This window comes from Sinohyriopsis cumingii, chromosome 6, assembly GCF_028554795.1.
Source record: "Sinohyriopsis cumingii isolate HCF-2022 chromosome 6, ASM2855479v2, whole genome shotgun sequence".
NCBI lineage: Eukaryota > Metazoa > Mollusca > Bivalvia > Unionida > Unionidae > Sinohyriopsis > Sinohyriopsis cumingii.
The window spans coordinates 54,017,818-54,042,386 of record NC_142966.1 but is presented as its reverse complement, the minus strand read 5'-3'; the positions used below and the strand labels follow the sequence as shown (position 1 = coordinate 54,042,386).

Below are 24,569 nucleotides of genomic sequence, written 5' to 3'. Positions count from 1 at the left end.
TTTGGCGACAGACTTTTTGGTTATTTAATTTGTACATACAATCATGGATCTGGACTGGATAAATTAAAAGGGAGAATGAAAGGAAGCCACAAACTTGACTAAGCAATGCATTGGAATCAATCTGTTACACAAACGATCCTTTGTTCGTATTGACAACCCCATCTTTACAGTGCATTGTTACATCATAATCTGCTTATGCTGACATCTTGGCTGAGTACTGTATGCTGTGATACAGTCAATCATGCTACCGAACTATACCTACAACTGGCCGACTTTTGAAGACGCCAATAGAACAGATACAATTAATTGAATGGCTAATCCTTCTGTTGGTTTTTTTTTTACATATACCAATACAATAGTTTTGCTGAACCTTTATAGAAAACTGATAACCTCTGAGGTACTGACTACTGTGTATAAATACAAAGCAAATGGAAAAAATCTCAATCACAATTATGTCTGTCGCCAGTGCAGCTTTTTACTCATTGATCTTTTCCTTTTGCCATCAATCCGTGTTACGGCTGCTGAGATTTAAACTCTGCAACAAGAAATAGCACAAAAAAACCCCGTTTTGCATAATTAATAATAATTATTTATTTCTCAAAATACAGGAGTGATAGAATCTCTAAATTGGGTGTGAATTTATGCTTATATATACGGTCCAATATTGCCAGGTGTTGAGTCGTGTAAATTTCATTTGTGGGAATGGAGATCCTATTTTGTTTGTACAGAAAATTTATACAGCATTCAGTGATCATTCTTGGGATTTAGGAAGCAATTCACTACAAGCTTTGTAAAGCTAGCCATAAAGGGGGGGGGGCCTGCTGATAGACTACTGGTGTCACCTGTCAGCACTGTGGACTGTGAACGTGGATTCAGTAAGAAGAACCTCATAAAAACTGACATCAGAAATAAACTCTGCATCTCATCTCTCGAGAATTTCATGAGAATCAGCATGTACAGATGTGAAAAATTAGACTTTGAAACTGCATTCAACAAGTGGGCAGCCCTAAACTCGCGACGGATCTTCATGTAACACTTTGTAACATTTTGTTAATGCTTGTTGTAATTAAAGTATTAACTAACCCATCTTTTGTAATTGCATTGCCTGTTACATTAATAAACTAAATTAACACTTGGAAAAATGTACACTACTTGTTCTGGCGACACTTTTTGAAAATTGTCGACAAAATATTGAGGTTGGCGATTTTTTTGGTGACAGCTTTTTAAAAGCCAGGACCATCCCTGGGTTAACATGTATGTTGGCTTCAAAGCAAATAGAACATGAAATATGAGATCAAAAAAATCCAAAGCAAAGAGGAAATGTAACATAAGGTCATTCAACAAGCCAAAGCAAAGATGGCATTAATATACGGTAAACAATCTCCAAAGGAAATACAGAATGTAATACTAAATCATCAATCTCCAAAAGAAATACAGAATGTAATATAAGATCATCAATCTCCAAAAGAAATACAGAATGTAATATAAGATCAACAATCTCCAAAGGAAATACAGGATGTAATATTATATCATCAATCTCCAAAAGGAAATACAGAATGTAATATTAAATCATCAATCTCCAAAGGAAATACAGAATGTAATATAAGATCAACAATCTCCAAAGGAAATACAGAATGTAATATAAGATCAACAATCTCCAAAGGAAATACAGAATGTAATATTAGATCATCAATCTCCAAAAGAAATACAGAATGTAATATTAAATCATCAATCTCCAAAGGAAATACAGAATGTAATATTAAATCATCAATCTCCAAAAGAAATACAGAATGTAATATTAGATCATCAATCTCCAAAAGAAATACAGAATGTAATATAAGATCATCAATCTCCAAAAGAAATACAGAATGTAATATTAGATCATCAATCTCCAAAAGAAATACAGAATGTAATATTAAATCATCAATCTCCAAAAGAAATACAGAATGTAATATTAAATCATCAATCTCCAAAAGAAATACAGAATGTAATATTAAATCATCAATCTCCAAAAGAAATACAGAATGTAATATTAAATCATCAATCTCCAAAAGAAATACAGAATGTAATATTAAATCATCAGTCTCCAAAAGAAATACAGAATGTAATATTAGATCATCAATCTCCAAAAGAAATACAGAATGTAATATTAAATCATCAATCTCCAAAAGAAATACAGAATGTAATATTAAATCATCAATCTCCAAAAGGAAATACAGAATGTAATATTAGATCATCAATCTCCAAAAGAAATACAGAATGTAATATTAAATCATCAGTCTCCAAAAGAAATACAGAATGTAATATTAAATCATCAGTCTCCAAAAGAAATACAGAATGTAATATTAGATCATCAATCTCCAAAAGAAATACAGAATGTAATATTAAATCATCAATCTCCAAAAGGAAATACAGAATGTAATATTAAATCATCAATCTCCAAAGGAAATACAGAATGTAATATAAGATCAACAATTTCCAAAGGAAATACAGAATGTAATATAAGATCATCAATCTCCAAAAGAAATACAGAATGTAATATTAGATCATCAATCTCCAAAAGAAATACAGAATGTAATGATAAATCATCAATCTCCAAAAGAAATACAGAATGTAATATAAGATCAACAATCTCCAAAGGAAATACAGAATGTAATGATAAATCATCAATCGCCACTGGAAATACAGAATGTAATATTAAATCATCAATCTCCAAAAGAAATACAGAATGTAATATTAGATCATCAATATCCAAAGCAAACTGCTTGAAGTTGAGGCAATCTTAGACAAATTTAATTTCAGCAAGAAGTTATCCATAGTACACCTTCCTGATGGTGCAGTTGTCTCCAACTATGTTGTTTAAAAAACAAGATCACATAAAATAAAACCATAAACAAGAGACTAAAGTGGACCTAACATTGCTTACATGAAGATGACCTAAATACAGTACACTTTTTTTGTTGTTGAGTTTAATTATAGTGGTGTGCGCACAATTGTGCATGTGCCACTTTTTTCTGACTGCACCGCAGCCTGCTAGTTGTTCCTGGGGAAGGGAATGGTGCCACCTCCCCCAGGCTTTTATGGGTTCAAGGAACCCTGATAGTTTGGCCTCAATCTGTGGGTCCAATGTACAATGCAGTTGGAAAGATTACGGCTTTGTTACGTGTTTAGGCTTGAACACAGAATGAGTGAAAACAACTAGCTTTTTAAAATTTAACAAATAATTTATTTTCCTGGAAAATTCTGTAAAACAAAAAAAAAAGAAAAGAGAAGAACTTACGGTTTCAAGAATCAAATCCAAAAATAATCTAAGAATAATCCACGAATTAAATTGCAGAAGTCCTAGTAATAAATGTTCTAATAATTTCAAATTAGAACCCTGATGTAAAATCCATGATGGATGACGATGACATATGCTGTAGTCAGTACTGTGCTTATCAACAGTTCCTTGTAGAAATACAAATAATGGCACTCCGGTGTTGAAAATCCAAATTAAATTTGTAAGCAATGTCTTTCCAAAATCTGTGAAAGCAATCTTCAAATATTTCCAGAGGATAAAGAATTAATCCTTTTGAAATCCAAATGATCTGAAGATAATTATAACTTAAAATCTGGCTTCAACAAACTAACTTGACATCAGTGTGAAAAGCCCCAAAACTTTGAAATCTCTCTCAAAGCAAAGATTATATTGTATCATAAGACGCAGTTTTGAAATTCCCCTAAGTTGCAAAATCAGAGGGTGTGTGTCACATGATTATGTTTATATCACATACACAGAATATGGCCTTGATTAGACCAATGATTTTATTCCCCCCAAAAATATACAAAAAAGTGTTTACTTCTTAACCCACGTAGTCCCATCATGACCTTGACAACAACCAATCATTTTAAAATAAAATAGAACTTTGTTTACTAATTATGAATCCAGGTCAGAATTTAGATCAACACCTGTTGTTTACAAACTAACAGTCAAGGTCAAACAATTGTCTGAAAAAGTATCATCTCTAGTGAATAAATTTACATTACAATAGCATGTAAGAAAAATAAAAATTTCAAACTGACAAACAATTAAATTAATATATATATATATATATATATATATATATATATATATATATATATATATATATATATATATATATATATTAAATCAGATATATATAAAAGCTTGAACAAGACTTTGCCCAGATTATTCAAATTTGGTTGAGGTGTCAGGCAATATTTAAGTACTTATTTTATAACTGGATAGTGAACCGATATATAATTTATTTTATCAGATGAGTAGACCATGCCTGATAATAAGCCCACTCCAACTTCAAAGATATTTTTGTATGATTAAAACCCTACTTTTCAACAATGTTGTTATGCTGCCACCCCATGTGCTTATTACAGAAAAAATACTGTACTTATTTTATTAACATACCTATACATCTATTATAGTACCATAAGTTGTTACTGCCTTTCTATATTGCAAACAAATATTCTTCCTTTAATCAATCAAATAATGTAATATATTGTAAACAGTAGTCTATAAGCTATATTTTATATTTTTATGATATTACGAGAATATAAATTCTATAAATGCATATGACCTTGACTAATTTTTAAATATTTAATAATTTGTTATATATTTAATATTCAGATTTTACAAAATGTTTGCCATGTTTTCTCAGATAATATCTTTAAAAATGGTGAACTGTCTGCATTTGTACATACATGAAAGTCCCTGATACTTAAAAGCTATATACAAATTTTTTTACCTAAATTGGTCAATTGCCATTTGAGAAGTCATTGCATGAATATTTTTTTTCTTCAGCAGCAGCAGCCATCTTTGGTGCAGTATAGGCCTAGCTAGTGAAAACCAGAAATGTTTTAATGCTGTAATTTTCCGTCCACTCATTACATCTTGTTGAACAAAAACAGTTTTGAAAAGTGTTTAAAAGTATTTATTATTTGTAATGGTAGTTATATTAGATAGGAGATGAACATTACTATGTACAATCTAAATACGCCTTAATTCCATGATTCTCACTAATCTTGTCTAAGTTTCTTAGAGAAATAATAAATTAACAAAATGTTGACCCAAGCAAAAGAGCAATGGATACAACACAGGGCAAAACAACAAGCACACCTCTCTATGACCAGATCAGTTAAAAATAAGAGTCAATACTAGTGGGGTTTTTTCTTCTTCACCTTTCACCCTTTTTAGGCTTGATACTCTCCCCTGGGATGGGTCCTCCATTTGCAAGGGATTGGTCAATGAAGTCTCCCAAATCTGGCCCTTCTGCAAGTTTTTCTTTCTTTTCCTTTGAGGTAGTGGAATATGTTTTGCTGACACTACATAACTGACACCTAAACCTCTGAAACTGAAAGACCATAAACAGATTCATAAATGAATTGTGCTTTTGTGTAATGTTTTCATAAAGAGACTCCTATACTCATTCATTAACCACACACAGCAGTTCCACCCATCCATCTGTTGGCAATATAGTGTATCTACCCCTTCACCCATCTCCTTCTGTTAATAATGTTGTGTATTTCCCCCTATACAAATGAATATACAAACAAAAACTTAGGGATAAGAATCGCACTGACCTGCATATGTATAAGAAATTTTAAAATTTCACCAACAAACCATGACGGTGGAGCTGGGACTAATTTTGTTTTACTATCTGGTAGGTACAGATGTGCGTCATTATCAAAGTTATGGATCCAATATATATCTCATAAGAGTTTCTGTGGTTAAGTTCATATTCCTGTAGTGGTGGATTGCTGCCCCTGGGTCATCACTTGGAAATGTTAAGATCCCAACATATATAGGTTTGAGGGAATTGAGAATAAAAAAATCAGAAATACATAAAATACTGACCATGGGTCATGACCTGATTTAAGACACTTACAGCTGGATCATCTCTTGGAAAATATTAAAATCCACACCTTATTAATATTAGCAAGTATCAATTATAAGTTAAACATTTAAAGGGCATGATAAATTCACAAGTACATCCAACCCTGGCTCTAGTATATGCCACTGGAGATGGGGACTTGTACATGAGTTTTTACTTGTAAACTTATGTATGGTGGTGGCCATATTGGATGGCCAATATGTACCATTTTGATTTAATCTACACCATTTCCATTCAGGACCAACTAAACATAATACGAAATCCAAGTGAAAACCCTATGTTGATAATACCATCCACTCAGCAGGAGTAACATAACGAAACTTTAAAGATAGCTGTGATGCTGCCCACATTGGATGTCACATAAAGATTTCTTTTAGACCAACCAGTCTTTCAGTAAAAAAATTCTATGCCATTCTAAAAGAGTAGCAACAAGAATACTTTCCTGATGGCCACCATTATAACCATATTACATTTTTGATGCAACAGTTTCACTTGGAACAAATTAGACATCATAGGAAGTTTTTTTAAATGAAAATCTCATCTCAATACAACCATACTTTCAAGAGGAATAGCAATAACAAGATTTCCAAGATGGCCGAAAAGCAGCTATATTGGACTTCAGACTGGCATCACTTTCATCTAAGACCAACTAGACAACATAAGAACTCTTTCAGTAAAAACCATATATCAGTATGATCATCCATCCAGGAGCAGTAACAATAATACACCTTTCAAAATGGATGCAATGTTGGCCATACTTGATGTCTCAGGTGAACAATTTTTACTTAGGACCCACTAGCCCTTGGGATGAATGTATTTGTAATGTTTTATGGCACTCCACACAGTAGCAGTGTTTCCTAAGGGTGCAAGATTGAAAACAAAACAGAACTGGGAGTCAAATTGCATTAAAATCCAACCCTGGTATGAGAACTGGGAGTCAAATTGCATTAAAATCCAACCCTGGTATGAGAACTGGGAGTCAAATTGCATTAAAATCCAACCCTGGGGGTCAAATGGTAAATTTGGGTATCTCAGTTGCAAGAATGATGGAAAAGGAAACACTGCAGCAGTTTAAGATAAACAAAGATAACAAACTTGTTCTTTTATAAAGGCAAAACCAGATGAAAGGCCATCATGTATGCTGTTCTGGTCTATGGCCATTAAAATTACCAATAAAGTTAATTTTAGGATTCTTGATAAGTGTCATGTCAATTTCATCTAAATAAAATCATGATCGAAAAATCATAATTTAATATAAATAACACATAATACACACACACACACCTCTGTGTACGCAATAGTAGATTATGGGTGACTGTGGAGATTACTGACCAACTGATCTCAATTCTTTGGTCATGATATGTACACTTGAACTAAAGTGAATGAGTAATACTATGACTATAAAATTTTACCTTTAAACCCAAAAAGTTTATTATCCTAAATGTGTTACCATTTTTTACCCTGATGCATGTAAGAACACAAAGTTAATTCTTACATCAGTAATCACTGTACCTTGTGAAGTGCACAATCCTGAAATCCGTCCGTCTACGGGAGACGATGGCGTAGCTCCAAAGTATGCTTTTGCTTATCCTTCCTTTTAGCTCTCTTTTCAGCTTGTTTTATTCTTCTCTTTTCCTCTGCGTTATGAACTCCCTGCCTGACAGCTAGATGCCAGCTGGAACGGTTGTTTGCACAGCTCTCCCAGTCGTTGACATTGATGTTTGCTGTCTTCATATCCTTCTTGCAAACATCTTTGTAGCGCAGATGTGGTCGTCCAGTTTGTCGTGCACCTTCTGCTAACTCCCCATATAACAGGTCCTTGGGAATGCGACCTGGGTCCATTCTCTTGACATGGCCAAGCCAGCGAAGGCGCCTCCCGCTGAGTATGGAGAACATGCTGTTCATGTTGGCGCGTTCTAGAACCTCTGTGTTGGGTACTTTGTCCTGCCACTGGATGTGCAGAATGCGCCGCAGACATCTCAGGTGGAAGCTGTTGAGTTTCCTCTTGTGTCTTGCATAGGTGGTCCATGTTTCGCTGCTGTAGAGAAGTGAGCTGAGCACGCAGGCTTGGTAGACATGCAGTTTGGTCTTCTCTGTGAGGTTGGGGTTGTTCCAGACCCTCTGGTTAAGTCTGGCCATCACTGCTGCTGCCTTGGCAATCCTGCCACTCACCTCAGAATCAATGGAGAGTGAGCTGGAGATGTTAGACCCGAGGTATGTGAAGTTCTCGACAACTTCCAAATTGTACCCATCAATGGAGACAGAGGGAGGGGAGTCTGTGTCCTGTGCCATGACATTCGTTTTCTTCAAACTGATGGTCAGTCCAAATTCCTTACATGCATGGGAGAGGCGGCATACCAGCTGCTGAAGTCCATCTTCTGTGTGTGATGTCAAGGCTGCATCGTCGGCAAAGAGCAATTCACGGATGAGTACCTCTGTGACTTTAGTCTTAGCACGGAGACGGGCAATGTTGAACAGCTTGCCATCAGCCCTGGTATGGATGTACACTCCCTTGCTGCAGTCCTTGAATGCGTACTGGAGAAGCATGGAGAAGAAGATGGCAAAGAGCGTCGGCGCAAGGACACAGCCTTGTTTGACTCCGCTAATGACTGGGAATGCTTCAGATGTTACGCCATTGAAGCACACTGTGCTGTGCATGTTCTCGTGGAACGCCATAATGACAGCAAGCAGACGTGGGGGTAGCCGATTTTCTGCAGGAGTCTGAAGAGTCCACTCCGACTAACCATGTCAAACGCCTTTGTCAGGTCTATGAAGGCAATGTAGAGGGGCATCTGCTGCTCATGACACTTCTCCTGCAGCTTATGTAGTGAGAAGATCATGTCTACAGTTGACCTGCCGGCTCGAAATCCACAATGGGACTCTGGGTAGACACGGGAGGCTAGGATCTGCAAGCGTGCCACAGCAACATGGGCAAAAGCCTTTCCGACGATGTTGAGGAGAGAGATGCCCCGATAGTTGTTGCAGTCACTACGGTCTCCTTTGTTTTTGTACAAAGTGACGATGTTGGCGTCACGCATGTCCTGTGGGATGTATCCATGTTCCCAGCAAAGGCAGGGGAGTGTGTGTAGGGGCTGGAGCAGTGCTGGTTTTCCGTTCTTGAGGACTTCAGGCGGAATGCCGTCACTTCCAGGAGCCTTCCCACAGGCAAGGCAATCGATGGCTTTTCCGAGCTCTTCCAGGGTGGGCTGTGTGTCTAGCTCCTCCATGACAGGCAGGTCTGGAATGGCGTCCAGGGCAGTTCCAGTGACGTTGTTTTGGGTTGCATATAGCTCGAGATAGTGCTCAACCCATTGCTGCAGTTGTTTCCCCTGGTCTGTGATGACTTCGCCCATCTTGGACTTGAGGGGGGCGGTCTTGTAGCTGGGGGGGGGGGGGCCTGTCGCCTTTTTGATACCCTCATACATTCCTCCCAGTTTGCCTCATACCAGTCGACATTCTTTCACTCCCTCTTCCCGTAAGCTGTGATGGCTGAATTGTACACAGAGTCACGGATATGGGACCACTTGGAGTCAATGGTGTCATCAGGTGTCACTTTGGTGAGGGCTTCCTTCAGTTTGCTGATGAACTGCTGTGTTTTCTCTGGGTTGCTTGCACAGCAGGTGTTGATGCGTGGGTGACCCTTCTTCTTGGCGTGGTGCAGCTTCTTGGGTAATATTCGCACCTTGCTGGCCACGAGGGAATGGTCCGTGTCACAATCAGCACTTTGGTAGCTGTGGGTAAGGAGGGCACTGGCCAGTTCTGCACGCCTGGTGATGACGAGGTCTAGCTGGTACCAGTGGCATGAACATGGGTGTCTCCACGACACCTGGTGGATCTCCTTGCATTTGAAGAAAATGTTGGTCACACATAGGCTGTGGGAGCAGCTCATCTCCAGCAGTCACTGGCCATTCTCATTGATCTTGCCCCTTCCGTAAAAGCCGAGACAGGTGGACCAGGCCTCATGGTCAGCTCCCACTCTAGCATTGAAGTCTCCTAGTAAGTAAAGGCTTTCATTGTTGGGGATGCTGGATATTGCCTGATCCAGAGCCTCATAAAACTTGTCTTTCTCCTCGTAGGTGGAGCAGAGGGTTGGGGCGTACACGCTGAAGATGTTGACCGGGCCTAAGGATGTTGACAGCCGAAGGGCAAGGATTCTCTCAGTACCTGATGATGGAGGTTCAATGAAGGCGATTAGCGTGTTCTTGACAGCAAAGCCTACACCATGCTGCCTAGGTTCATCCAAGGGCTTCCCCTGCCAAAAGAATGTGTAATTGGCTTCCCTGATGGTGCCGCTGTCAGCCAGTCAGGTCTCCTGGAGGCAGGCAATGTCGATGTGCAGTCGGGAGAGTTCTCTGTCAATGATGGCAGTCTTCTGTGCATTGTCGGTCTGCTGTAGGTCAGTGGTCAATCCAGGACACATGGTCCTGATGTTCCAGGTTGCAAAACGAAGAGTTGGAGTCTTCTTATTTCTTCTTTTAGTCTTTCCTGGTGCAGAGTTTTGTGGCCCACTTGTCGAGATGGTTCTCCAAGCTCCACGCACCCAGGGAAGCAGGCAGGCCATGGCACGCAGCACCTTACTGACTGGGGGCTGCCCATCTTAAGGCGGGCAGTAGCTGTCCAGTGAGACCTGGTGATCTCTCCCACCGTCAGAAGTAACCCCTGGCGCCAAGCTCTACGCCAATCGAGCTTTGACTTAGAACCGGTAAACTGCTACTTCTCGTGTTGTGCCGACGCCGTATGATGACGCTGGAGTGTCCTCTCCAGTGGAGCTATGAAGCCTGGGCAGGGTGGTATGGAGAATCAGCTGTTGCCCATGCAGCAGATCCCCCCTCTCCACGCAGCTGGTGTGCCCAAGGGAACGATGAATGCCGATACAGCTTGGCACCAACGGCGTCGCAGGAGTTGCCGGAATGACAATGAAGTCAATGTCATACCGCCTTAGGGACTCCATCTCTGGATTTTCTGTCAGGGTTTACTCCCTTAGCCTTTCCCATGAGTGGGTATAGCCACAAGGCAGCAGAGGTTTGGAATCAGAGTTTTCCTTCTCCTAGATGAGCTATCATCCAAGGTTTACAAGTCCCATCTACCCGAAGCAACTGGTTTTAAGGCGCCAGTGGGCCGCCTTCACCCCTTCTCCTGTTAGTAGAAAACATGGTCTGCCGGGTTTCAAATCTAAGCCACTCGCGAAGGCCAGGAGCTGGATTTTAGTTGACAGAGGCAGTAAGAGATGCAGGCCGTATGGGGCATTTTGGAGGATACTCTATTAACTTTCTATTGAAAGTTACTCTATTAACACAATAAATAGATGGGAAGGATTCAATTAACAGAATAAATGGATCAACTATGAAAAGAAATACCATCCTATGTTTTATTAGATACATCTAACACAATACTACTTGTTAAGCAACCCAAGACAACTACCAGTGTTTTAAGAGTAATAATAATAGGGTAACACAATTAGTGGAAGAACCAATATACACTGAGGCCCTCATAAAAAAGAACTTAGTTTGTATACAAATAAACACATGAATACATATATATACATAGCAGCATGCATAATAATAATAATAATGAGGACTTTGTATAGCGCCTAATCTTTAGAAGCTCTAAGTGCTTTACAACATTAGACAACACCTATAAGATACAAAACATATAACGATATGATTACAAAAACAAACACCATGAAATTAGAAAATATTAAAAAAAAAAACATGCTGACAATATTTAAGGTAGGAAACATTATTAGGTCTTTAAGTTTGTTCTTGCAGTCGAAATAAGTGAGTTTTGAGAGCCCACTTGAATGTGATCACTGTGTCTTTGTGTCTAAGTTCAGTGGGCAATTCATTCCACGTTGCTGGGCCCTGGCATGCAAAAGAACGCTGTCCATATGACTTTGTTTTCATTGTGGGAATAATGAGTATACGATTGTCAGAAGAGGAGCATAAGTATCTTGCTGGTGTGTACACATGGGTGAGGTCGGATAGGTATGTTGGACTAGAGTCCGACAGTGAAACTTAGCACAGAGTACAAATTTTGTGTTTGATTCTGGATCGAATGGATAGCCAGTGTAGGATACAGAACAGTGGGGAGGTGTGCTCTGATTGTGGTACTCTAAGTATGATCCAAGCATTTGCGTTTTGAACTTTTTGAAGTTTCTGGAGCAGATATTGAGAAGAACCAGACAGAATTGAGTTACAATAGTCCAGTCTTGAAAGTACTAATGAACACACAAGTGTTTTAGTGGCATCCACTGAAAGATATTTGCAAATTGAGCTGATGCGTCTCAGCTCAAGATATGCAGCCTTGCATATGTTCATGACATGTTGGTGCAATGTGAGAGTACTTTCCAGAGTAACACCTAGGTTTCATACTGATTGTGTGAATTTAATGTTGGTGTTGCTGATATTTATTGTTTGAGGTAAAGGATGTGAATGAGAAAGTCTGTGTTGTGATCAGAATGGCCTCAGTTTTATCATCATTCATCTGCAGCTTGTTACATGTCGTCCATGATCCACATCTATTGTATTATATACAGTAATATATTCACATTCTTTCCTTCCTCTCTCCCATACAGACACATGCCCATACATACTGAACCCACAGTCAATATACATGCAATATATAATTTGTGCCCATTAGATGGGTATAGCATTTGCACACCATGTGTTTGTACCTATCGATTTTAAAAACAAAAAACAAGTACATAAAAAGTGCACACAACTTAGCCAGTTTGTTCGTCAATTTATAATTCCTAACCTGACTGTCACCAGGGGTCCCAAACACTATCAACACAATTACTATATCTGAATAGTTAAGTCTATGTTTTCAAGCAAGATATGTGGGTTAATTTGCTAGAATTTGATTACTTAAACTTATAAATGGCACTTATGGATCCTCACACATACATATTCCTTTGGAATGACCCAAGTAATATTTATAGCAAAATCAATGCTAAACAAATGTGGACATTATTTGGACAAGGTAAACCTAAAGGTGTTGATATCACGTGACTGTATGACCTCTGATGTCACTGACATGTAGGTTGCGAGAGTTGTGTAGTCACCTGACTAGGAATGCAAATGGCCCGACCCAGGTCAAATTTCAGCAACGATGCACTTTCATCTCGTCTGTCTGCGGATTAAAGACATGATGAATTCTATGATCACAATTACTGAGAAAATAAATCATATTCCTATCAATTTCATGCAGGTATATCTTGATGAAAGGTTTGCTAGGAAGTGGCTACCCCATGCCAACACCAAATGGTGTCGGCAACTTCCAACTTTTCATTAGGGAATGGACTCTGACCCTACACCCCAAAATAAATGTCCAAATATCAAAAATGGGGTGGCAAGGGTCTGAGGAAACTCGGATTAACTACAATGCAGAAAGACTGTACTAGTACCCAAGGCCTCGTTTTAAACACACTTTATAGGAATGGGAACTACGTGCCTTTCCCAAGGACACAAAAAGGCCACCTTCTCATGTGTGGGTATCGAACTCACGACCCATTGCTTACATGTCATATCTGACCCTCCACCAGATTTGCTATTGCAGCCCCTGTGGCTGCATTCTCATGGTTAAAGCATCATGGCTATGTAAAGCGCGCGCGCGCACACACACACACTATTTATATATCACATTTCTTAAATTAAAACACCCAAATACTAACCGAAACTACTTGAAACTGTCGTCCAACAAAATTGCGTAAGGTTAATCCTGCCATTTGTAAGGTCAACTTAAAGTTCAGGATGACTGTAGTGCTTTTGCGGATGAATATCAGATGTAAGTAATCATTTTATTATATACAATATAAAATCATCAGATTTTAATAAAATTATTAATCTTATAATCTGTAATATTTCTTAAATACAATGCTGTTAACGAAAATGCGATTATCTATAAAAGTTTAAAGATTCCAATTATAAACTATATTATGTCCGTGTCGTAAACTATTACGGAAATGTTCATCGGCTACTTCCGTTATAAGCAAAGCATGTGTATTTAACGGCATTTACAAGAAGTAAGACGGCCACGATTGAGAAAAAGACAGCTATAATATGTAGTACCACCATACAGTTGCAATATATCTGAAAACCTACAAGCAAACATGAAGTTTTCTTACAAGGTCTCTCTCTCTTTCTCTCTCTCTCTCTCTCTCTCTCTCTCACACACACACAAATTTATAAGTGGAAGAGCAGACGCTTTTGTCGGCTAAGTTATATGATAATAATAATAATGAAAATAATAATGAGGACTTTGTATTGCGCCTAATCTTTAGAAGCTCTAAGCGCTTTACAACATTAGACAACACATATAAGATAAACAAATAAATATGATTATTTAAAAAAACCATGAAATTAGAGAACATAAAAAACATGCTGAGAATATTTAAGGTAGGAAACATTATTAGGTCTTTAAGTTTGTTCTTGCAGTCGAAATAAGTGAGTTTTGAGAGCACTCTTGAACGGGATCACTGTGTCTTGGTGCCTATTATTATGGTAGCATCAACTTCAGTTGGGTGGCTAGATTTGTATATTTGGGTGTCATCAGCGTACAATTGGTGAGACACTGGATGGTGATCTATCACACTTGAGAGCAGCTGAGTGTATAGAATGAAGAGAACAGGTCCAAGAACAGACCCCTGTGGAACACCACAACATAGATCAACTGGGCTGGAGTGTATTCCATTTGCAGACACAATTTGTCTCCTGTTGACCAAGTAGGACTTGAACCACAGTAAGGCTGTATCATGAATGCCAAATACATGCTGGAGACTGAAATCCATAGAAACAGGTTCAAATGCTGCTAATTGTTGCTGCTCAAATTCTATAACCCAACTGTATGGTGACGACGAGTCAGTTGAAATTGTGATGTCAAGCTTATCTCTAATGGTTTGTACTTTGTCACAGAAGAAATTTGCAAACATGTCCAGAAGGTCAACTGGAGAGAAGGTAGTTGGAAGTGGTGTAGATTTGTTCCTTGACATTAGTTTGTTAGTAATATAGAATAGCTCTTTGCAGCTGGAACTTTTCATGATCTAAGTAGTGTAGTGGGCTGATTTCGCTGCATGGACTATATTTGTGACATTCTTCTTAAAGGCTTTATAGATTTGCATACGAATAGTGAGTCTGGTAAAGATATTATTGATTGTATTGATTAAATATTAATTTAGTATCGGGTGTTTAATGTTTTTGTGTTTGATCTTTGACAGTATTTAAGATCTATGATAAAATATAGTCTGAGTTTCCTCTGACCCTTGCCACCCCTTTTTTCAAAACAGTTTGACACACTTTATTAAATTTGGGACTCATTGAAGAAAGTGCTACAATTGTTAGCTAATTTTGACTTCTGGACAAGTACAAGCCATGCAGTGCCATTTGCATTCGGATAGAATTGGATTTCACCATTGACCGAAAGAGGTTTAGATTAACTCTTTACCTTCTCCAAGTACTTGCTGCCCTGGCTACTAAGCCTGATAAGCAGCCTGCCTTCTAGCAGCTGTTTCTAGGCTGAACCCCAGAGCATCTCAATAGCTGCCTGAGTGAGAACTTCTTGAGTTATTTACATGCTGTCTGCATTTTCTGTATCAATTTTGTCCCGTGCAAACTATGTAATTTAATGAAAAATAAAATTGTAAACACTTACCAATGTTTTGTGCCACTCATTTCCACCAACAAGTACATATAATCCACAGGAATCAATGTTTATATTCACATATTTATATAAATTAAAAAAAATCTCATTATATCTGTGTTTAAAATGTATATTAGGTTACTTTTCTCACCACTATTTTGCATACCAATGTGTCCACTATTTTATTGCAGATTTGGTAATATTTTATGATACTGCAAGAAGCACGTAAAAAGAAATCTATCTCCCTTGCATTTTCTTCTAAAATAAATGCTGGCCCTGAAACTGCTGTAAAGTCGTCCACATTTACCGGTCTCGTGTGTTCCGACCAGATTTGATTGTCTCGCATTTCATCCTCGGATTCAGATAAATTTGAAATGTCAGGTGTCGAAACAGGACTTATACTAATGTCCAGTCCTTCATCTTGAATCTGGTTAAAATCAATATCATCACTTTCAAATCCTTCAAAACTTCCATCAGAATCATCGTCGTAATACATGAATGTTGACATTTTGTTTTACTGTCACCATTGACCTCGTTTTCAATAGAATTTCCTGCTTTTATGCTGTAAAACTACTAATAGAATACGTTCATCATTTTATGTAAGGACTGTTTTCATTGGCTAAATGTTATAAAAGAGAACGGATGTTTGTAATTTTATCCAATACAAAGCTTTAATATGAAACGTGTATATGAGTATCTGGGGTTTCCCAACCCTTGGTCCGAAATGCATGTTTGAGCCAGCTGGACAGAGAGAGTATTATTAGCAGCTTGTATATGCGTCTCTCGGGTTACAAGGCTATTGTTATGGTCGCATATATGCGTTAGCAGAAGGTAAAGAGTTAAAGGTTGTTTGGATCTCACCTTTCGGTCATTGGTGAAATTCTAGACTATCCGAATGAAAATTCATTGATGGATACTCCTAATTTTCTTTGTAACGAACCCCTGTTGGTCTACTTATGCACAATCAGGAGTGGTGTGACAACCTCTTTGATGGCTACATGCACGTACTGTTATAGTGGCTATCTTGAATATCTTGTTATTGCTATTTCCAAATGGATGGTCATATCAGTATGGGCTTTTGGCTAAAAGACTTTTTAGACTTTTTTCTGTTTGCTTGGTCCTAATAAATGAAAGTGCAGTCAGTCTGACATCCAGTTTAGCCACCATAACAGCCATCTTGAAAATCTTATTGCTACTGCTGGACAGTGGTAGTCGTACAATGTAAGATGTATCGCACATTATTTACGTTTTGGTGCTACATCAAACTGCCCATTAAATAACAAACTTTGTGTAGCATGTACTGATGTTGACTGACATCAGAATGAGCACCCAAATTCAGTGTAGCCCTTAGGGGTGCAAGAGTCAAAAATCTCCTTGGTGTCATACTAGGGGTCAGACTGAGTTAAAAAACAAACTTTGGTATCAAAACTAGGGGTCAGATAAAAAATTTGGGGGTATCTGAAGCACAAATGAGGGTAAAGGGAAACACTGCACATTTTAAAGAATATCTAACACCCTTGGCAGCACATATTAAAGCTTTTCCACCAATTAAAGTTATGTTGATTTAAGAAGACGTACTCTGATGTCTTTTTATAAAATAAATTCAGTAAATGCATAGCTGCCAACCCTCATGATTTTGGCATGAATTCTGCGACTTTATACAGGATTCAATGATTCACACCGAATGCCAAAAAATTCCCCAAATCTCGATTATTTTAAATTTTCCCATTAAATGCTAATCATGATATCGGCCATTGCCCGGACACTTTGGCATTGCTAATGACGATATTGGTAGAACTAAAGCTGATTAGTACCATTTCCCTTGAAGCAAGCATTTAGCTTATTTTAATCTATATTTAAAAGAGTAGTTTTACAAATGCTTTGGAAAGAAACCGAGGCCCTAACCATAATTTTTCTCTGCACATGTGCTGCTAACACTGATTTGAATTACCGATCGGCATTGCATTTTTAAAACATTTCCACCACGAAGGAAAAAGAAATGTATTGCACAAAAAGTGATGTTTACTTTGGAAAATACCAAACATTTGCCGTGCATTCAGTGGGTTTGTTCCAGAATGATTTGCATGCAGCAAAATTGCACAGTTTAATGGACAGGTGACATCAGACCCACAACATTGTCCATCAGTATCAACACAGATTTGTGGGGTTGATTTATCAGACTACTCCTAGCATTCAGCCATCAAACATCGATGTATATTATGCTTTTTACACAGTGTGCCTTGCAATTTACAGTTGGGAATATGCACAAGGGTTGGTATTGTTGCTTATAATTTACCTGTCATGTACCATGTATAATATTATTATAAGTACATGTATGAAAGTTAAATTGTAAGCAACGAAACGAGCCATTGGAGGTATGTGGCAGAACGATGTGAAACAGCACAGTGCTATAGCACCACCAGCAGATTTCACTTTTGGAGTACTTTAAGCCACCTACTCAAGTCCTGCATGCTACCAGTGCAGAAGCATTGTTTGTGAGCTTTCTTATTAAATATAACCTGTCTTTCTCAGTTGGAGATCAGCAACATTGACAGTGAAAGATTATTTCCTATTGTGAAGAAAAATAAAACAAACTTTAAGTGCCTCCTTAGGTGCTGAAAATGTGCAACAGTTTTAGTCACCAAAATCAACTAGCTGGCAAGAAGCCTAAACTGTTTTGAAAACAAATTTACCATAGCCTGATTGAGGAAGTTCAAGACTGCCACAGCATTATATCATGACAAAAAGCTTGAAGTTTGTGTATATCAATACATTTGGCTGCAAATATAGTAGTACATGTAATCAGTGTAGATGATATGTTTTAGTTTTATTTTGGGATTTTCATATAAAGCAGTACTGACCATCGAAGTGGATGGTGTTAGTATCATGACTATTTTTTCACTAATTGTGATCAAAATTCACTAATTATTATATCCACTTTTTGCTAATTGCGAGTCTAGAGGGTTGGCAGCTCTGTAAATGGATGTGTTTTCAAGTTCCGTTGGCCTACATTTCAGTTGGTTGGAATGCGGTGAAAGCTGGAAATACTTAAATTTCTTAAAAAACTCATGATAAATATCTTGAATGAAATGAAGATATGTAAACACTTACTTCAGTATTAGCATATTTTCATTCATTTGGTTAAAGAAACATTCTTCAACCTAATCCAGTTTCGGCATTCCAAGTTTACATTGCATTCCAACCAGCTGAATGGAATATGCAAATGCATATATTTGCAAGTGTCAGATTTTGATTTCGTGATAATAAAGACAGCAAAGTAAGTATAATCAGTTGGATATAAATTTGTTTAAGAGCGTCAGTATGGGCTGCCATGTGTGTGAGATATTCCTGAAAATGTTAGTTCTCATTCTCCTGTCACTCGATGCTACACAGGACCGTTTTTTAGGCAGCAATGCGTATTAGCAAAACAAAAATATTATGTAATACATCTTATGTTGTATGACTACCACAGTGGCAATCTTGAAAATTTTGTTCTTCCTGTTCCTGGAAGAAAGGTCATATCAGTTTAGTCTTTTCACCAGAAGACTTCTAATGATATCCATTTGAACGTGCATGAAAGTGATGCCATCTGAGATCTAATGTGGCCACTTTAGCAGCCATCTTAAAAATCTTAATGCTATTTCTCCTGAATGAAAATTCATATGGACATGGAGTTTTCACCATTGGACTTTTCACATATTTTGTTGGTTTTAAAGGAAAACTGTTCCACCTGTACATCCAATATTGCTGCCACAGTGAATAACTTGAAATATTTGTTATTACTACTCCTCCTGAATGGATGCCCATATCAACTAAAAAATCTTTTGATGTATAGTTGGTCATAATTGAAAATGGTTCTGCAGAGACAACCAACATGGCTGCAGCTTTAGCCATTTTGAAAATCTTATCAGTACTTCTGCAGAATGAATACATGTATCAGAATAGGATTTTCACTGAAAGACTTCTTATGAGGTTTGTTTGTTTGTCATAAAGGAAAATCTGCCCTCCAATATGGCCATGGTAATAACCATCTTGAAAATTTTGTTATCACTTAATAATATGAGAAAATTTCAGCAATCGGCAATTAATTGGAAGAAATAGTTTTATCTTAAATTCCAGGAAAATACTTTTTTTGCAGGTAGAACACCAGTGCCTTCAACGGACTCTTGATTATTTAAAAAGAAGTAATAATAATGATTACATTTTTTTCATTCTTCAGTTTTCCAACCTACTTGGCTCAGTGTACAGGAAGGGAAATGTTGTATTTACTCCAGATGGAAACAGTGTCATCAGTCTAGTTGGAAACAGAGTGACCCGCTTTGATCTCAGACAGTAAGAAATCTAAATTACTGAGGGGTATGAAGCAGTTTTTGGTCTTACCTGAATCCAGTATCAGAATACAGTATCCAAGAGATTTAGGTCATTTCAGTACTTGTCACAATTCAAGCACTGGTTACATGTTTTTATAACTGGACAAGTTTTAATGTCTTTGTATAACACCACCATCAAAAGCCAGCCCAAAATTATAATTACTTAATCCCACAGTCACACTTAATACCTTGCAAATTCTATTTGGTCCAAAGAGTATTCAGAACTGGAACAAATGACCCATTCTGAACCAAAATCAGCAACAAAAAGCTGATCTGGTAGATATCAAAACATAACTAAAACATCTTTTATTATTATTTTTATTTTTCAATAACTTATATATTTAAAATATTCAAATTAAAGCTGCCTCTTTGTATTAAAACAATATTTTCATTTAACTTCAGGCTTGTGCCTTCCATTAATAATAAAAAGCACAGTCAGGTTCAAAATTTCTTAGCAAGCAAAGAAGTAAAGAAATTTAACTGATTTTATTGTATGCCATTGAAGTCCCCATTGTGAAACAAAATTCCTTGAAAGCAATTCAGACTGCAAAATGTTGCCCTCTTATTGATCCTCATGAAGAAATGTTTGTTGAATTGCATTATGTAACTGATCAGCAAGTAACATCTACGATTATAAGGTAATTACACCATCTTGATCACTGGTTATAGCTCTTTACATTTGAAATATCTCAATCCAGTACATTACCCAATCACATTAACATTATACGTTACTCACTGCTACCTCAAACTCCAGCCCTTCATCAAAGACAGAAATAAATCTATCCATTTAGGTCATGTTGATTAAAGGAAATAACTAGGTTTCCACCTATATCCTTAATATAACCAGTCTAGGTAACACAGGACAGATTTTTGGGGTCAAATTTCATTGGACTGATATTGCATAAAAATAGGTATTTGTCAGATTTTAATTAAAGTATTGAGATTAATTCCTTGTAGAACCGATAGCTTTTACACAGAACCAAAAGTACCCCAACTTCTTTTTTATATTCATTTTTTTACAGTAAAGAGCTGTTTTTAAATATTTTCATGTGACAAGATGGTTCAAACAATGAGTATGGGTCATAAACCCGTAAGGGTGGCCGAGTGGTCTAAAGCGCTCTTCGTTACGGATCACTGCCATCTCACCTGTGTCTGCGGCGGTTCGAGTCTTGGATTCAGCCAATGTGGGTATGTGAGAAAGCTTGCCAGTAGCTTCTTGTGGGTAGGTGGTTCTTTCCAGGGTTTTCCCGGGTTCTTCCTCCACCATTAATACTGGCCGCCATGTATAGCCTATCGTGTGCTGAAAAATGGTGTTAAACCCCACAACAACAACATAAACCCTTCAGCATCTCAATTTTGAGGTATTTACAGTTGTAGTAGACATACACAAATGCATAAACCAAGACGGCTGTTCATTTACAGCTATAGTTGCACATTTGCTCTTTCAGTAGATTAGGCATCATGCTCTTATATGGTGATGTTAGCTAGAGAGGTTTGATGCTCGTGCATTTCCTCCTGCTAATACCTGTTCTCCTAATGTTAATGTTACCAGGTAATGAATTTGATAGGCAAAGGATTTTTGTAAAAATTAGGTTACTCCAAAAATACTTACTGGAGTACAGTGGTGTCAATCTGTTCCCCTTTAATCTGTAAATGCAACCATCCTTTTTTAGGTTATGGTCAGACTTAAACTGGTTATGGGCAGTTACCGAGCTTCCAAAAGGGGAGTTAATCTGTATGAGTTATTTCTCTTTATCTAAATGATATATTAAAGGAAACGGGTAGGTTGTGAATTGGAGGTTACAGAGAGAAGTCCCAAATGTAAATGTGATTTGGTAAGTATTTTTGGAGAAATATGTTTGCTAAAAATTTCACTTCCACATAATCAATTTGCTAACATTGTGCGCATCATTATTTTATTTTGGGAGGGTAAGATACATAAATGAAGTTTCTCACGAGTTAATAATTAAAAGATATTCAGTATGTTAAAACAGTTTAAGCATTCATATTGTCACAAGATAACACATTATTGAAAAGCAGGTTCTCCAGTAATAAGCAAATGCTAACCCCATTTTCAACTTAAAATTTGGCAAATTTTCATATATGAATGCTTTTACCAATGATAAGACCACCTCCCATCATTTAAAAAATGGTGTGCTCTGTAAGGTGATCATGGGAACACTATAAATACAATTTTTTTTAGCAAGTCAGTAAAGCCATGTGATAACACAATGCTCATGGTACACAAGGTCCCAGCATGGTATATAATGTATCATTAAGACAATTCAACTGAAGCACATGCATATTCATTTGGCTGAATGTGAATGATTGGGGTTCTTACAGTTTGACAGTAAGTCTTACTGAAATGACCTATAAATGCAGAAAAATAGCAAACATTACAAAAATACGATTGATGCGGTCAAATCTGAAAATTGGCTTGTCTATGTTTGATTCAGGTCCAGGTTTCGTATTAGGTTCATGGGGGTTGGTCCAAGAAATGGTCAAACTTTACAGAAGTACCTCAGCTGCTTTATTTAAACTTTTCATATTTTTGATGCAAAGCACCAGCATGATCAAGCTGATGCTTATATCATGGTGTCCAATGAACAAAAACATTTTGAAGACAAAAGCCTCTTAAAAAGTTGAAACCGCATAGAAATATATAAAGGAATATTTATTTTTCTGGGGGATAAAGCAGGAATGGTATCAAATATATTTATTGGACCTATGAAACTAGAAATGCTCAAAACAGTGATTCAGTGGTGATATTTATTTTTTTAACAGAGAACTGACCATTTGTACATGTTTGTGTGCGCATTTTAGCATCCAAATATTGTAAATAAGGCACGTGTTTACTCATCAACTGAACTCGTTGTATACATAATGTAATCCCATCAACAATGTCCTTAAAGATGCATAAACTCTGTTTGAATCTGAATACTTAATTTTTTGCTTATAAACACATTTATAAAACAGTATTTAGTATAGTTTCAGAAATATGCATGTTTGACAAATAACATGTCCACTGGGACTGCTATTTAATGGGCAAAAAATGCCATTACTAGACATTGGGAATTTCATATTTATTAACATTCACAACTAGAAATTTTGAACACCTTCATTCATTGAAACATGAGGGAGGTTGCGGGTTCGATCCCTAGCTGAGTCATAACAAAGACTTACAAAAATGGTACTAACTGCTGCCTCGCTTGGCGCTCAGCATTAAGAGGTTAGTGTTAGGACTGGTTGGCCTAGTGTTAGGATAATCTGACTGGGTGGGACATAATGCTATATGTCTGCAGCATGATGCCCCAGTGCTAGACATCACTATAAACTGTCACACTGCAGACATCGTAGCAATATGACTGAAAAATTGTTAAAGCTACATTAAAATCCAAATCACAACCACATTCATTGAATCAAAAACAGACATATTTCTTCACAAATACAAAAAAGCTCATCGGATTAATAAAAAAAACCCACTCATTTACTTTGGTAGTAAAACGTTGCAATTTATAAACCAGTAGAAAGAAATTAGTATTAAAAAAAGGTTAAAGTTCACGAGCCATGCGACAACCTTTGTTATATCTGAATTCATGTTGTGCCAGGCTTTCACTGTATAATCTTAAAACGTAAGGTTGATGGTTTAATAACTATATGAACCAAGTAGATGTCTACATTATGAACTTTTCTGTTTTTCAGCAATGTATCAGAAACATTACCCGTGGAAAGCCAGCTGAATATCACCTGTATTGCCTTGGCCCCAGATGCCTGTACCATGATCCTTGTTAATGAAGGTAAAAATGCACATAAAAATCAATTGAAGGTAAATCATGCTGAAAAAAATTATACAGATCAAACTTTCAACTAGATCACATATATCTTGACTTTAGGTTCAGCTATTAATTGTAATAGTTCTTGGGTCTTTAATCTGACCCCAGAGGATTTCTAAATCTGAATACAATTGGTTTCAGAATGGACCATGGATATGCCAAGCAGTAATATATTTAATGCTGTTAATCTGCATTAATTCTCCACTCATATTAATTTCATTCACCTCTCCAGGTGAATTGAATAATTGAAATGGATTGTCCCAATTTTAGAATTAAAAAAACTTCATCCAGTATTTTAGGATTTCATTTGGATTTTGGATTAAATTGAATAGTTTTATAATTTTTAATTTGTTTTCTGTAATAAATTTAATCTTGTTTCCTTTTTCATTTCCTTTGTGTATTTGTGATTTGATTGGGCAAATTTTTTTGCAAGTTTTATTGGCAGACACTTTTGTATTGCCATGATTAAAATTCATTTGTAGACCCCTTTTAAAGTGTATATGAAGTTTCCGGTTTCTCTGGGATACAAAAAATCCGTATGAAAATGTCTGTATTTGTAATATTGAGTGCAAGAAAATTTGAGAAACCTTAAAGCATTGGTTCAAGATGAAATGGAATTAAGCTAATAAAATAAATATAGAAAAGCAACTTTAATCTCTTCGTTATTTCCTTCTTGCTGCACACAGTATTTAAGAATGGCAACCTACCACCATTGAGAATAGTTAGAATGGTAACCACTAAATTTTTAGAATGGCAGCCTACTGCCATTGGAAATAGTTCTAACATCACAAGTATAACAGTTCTGACTTGCATTAGATTTTCAC

At 37.0% G+C, this 24,569-nt stretch overlaps 2 protein-coding genes across 2 annotated transcripts in view; one reads left to right on the top strand and one right to left on the bottom strand.

Annotated features, from left to right (window-relative positions):
• Positions 1–13,650, bottom strand: part of LOC149796956 (lipoyl synthase, mitochondrial-like) — a 43,842-nt gene extending 30,192 nt beyond the window's left edge. Inside the window, exons 1-2 of the mRNA XM_089961629.1 lie at positions 13,579–13,650; positions 5,194–5,366 (exon numbers count right to left, since the gene is read on the bottom strand). Coding sequence (XP_089817755.1) covers positions 5,194–5,366; positions 13,579–13,632 — 227 coding nt within the window. The 5' untranslated portion in view covers positions 13,633–13,650. The remainder of the gene's footprint in view (positions 1–5,193; positions 5,367–13,578) is intronic.
• A 233-nt stretch (positions 13,651–13,883) lies between these two features.
• The window catches only part of LOC149796955 (periodic tryptophan protein 2 homolog), a 56,567-nt gene continuing 45,881 nt past the window's right edge, over positions 13,884–24,569 (top strand). The window contains exons 1-3 of the mRNA XM_089961628.1: positions 13,884–14,034; positions 19,762–19,874; positions 23,615–23,709. Of these exons, the coding sequence (XP_089817754.1) occupies positions 14,017–14,034; positions 19,762–19,874; positions 23,615–23,709 (226 nt within the window). The 5' untranslated portion in view covers positions 13,884–14,016. The remainder of the gene's footprint in view (positions 14,035–19,761; positions 19,875–23,614; positions 23,710–24,569) is intronic.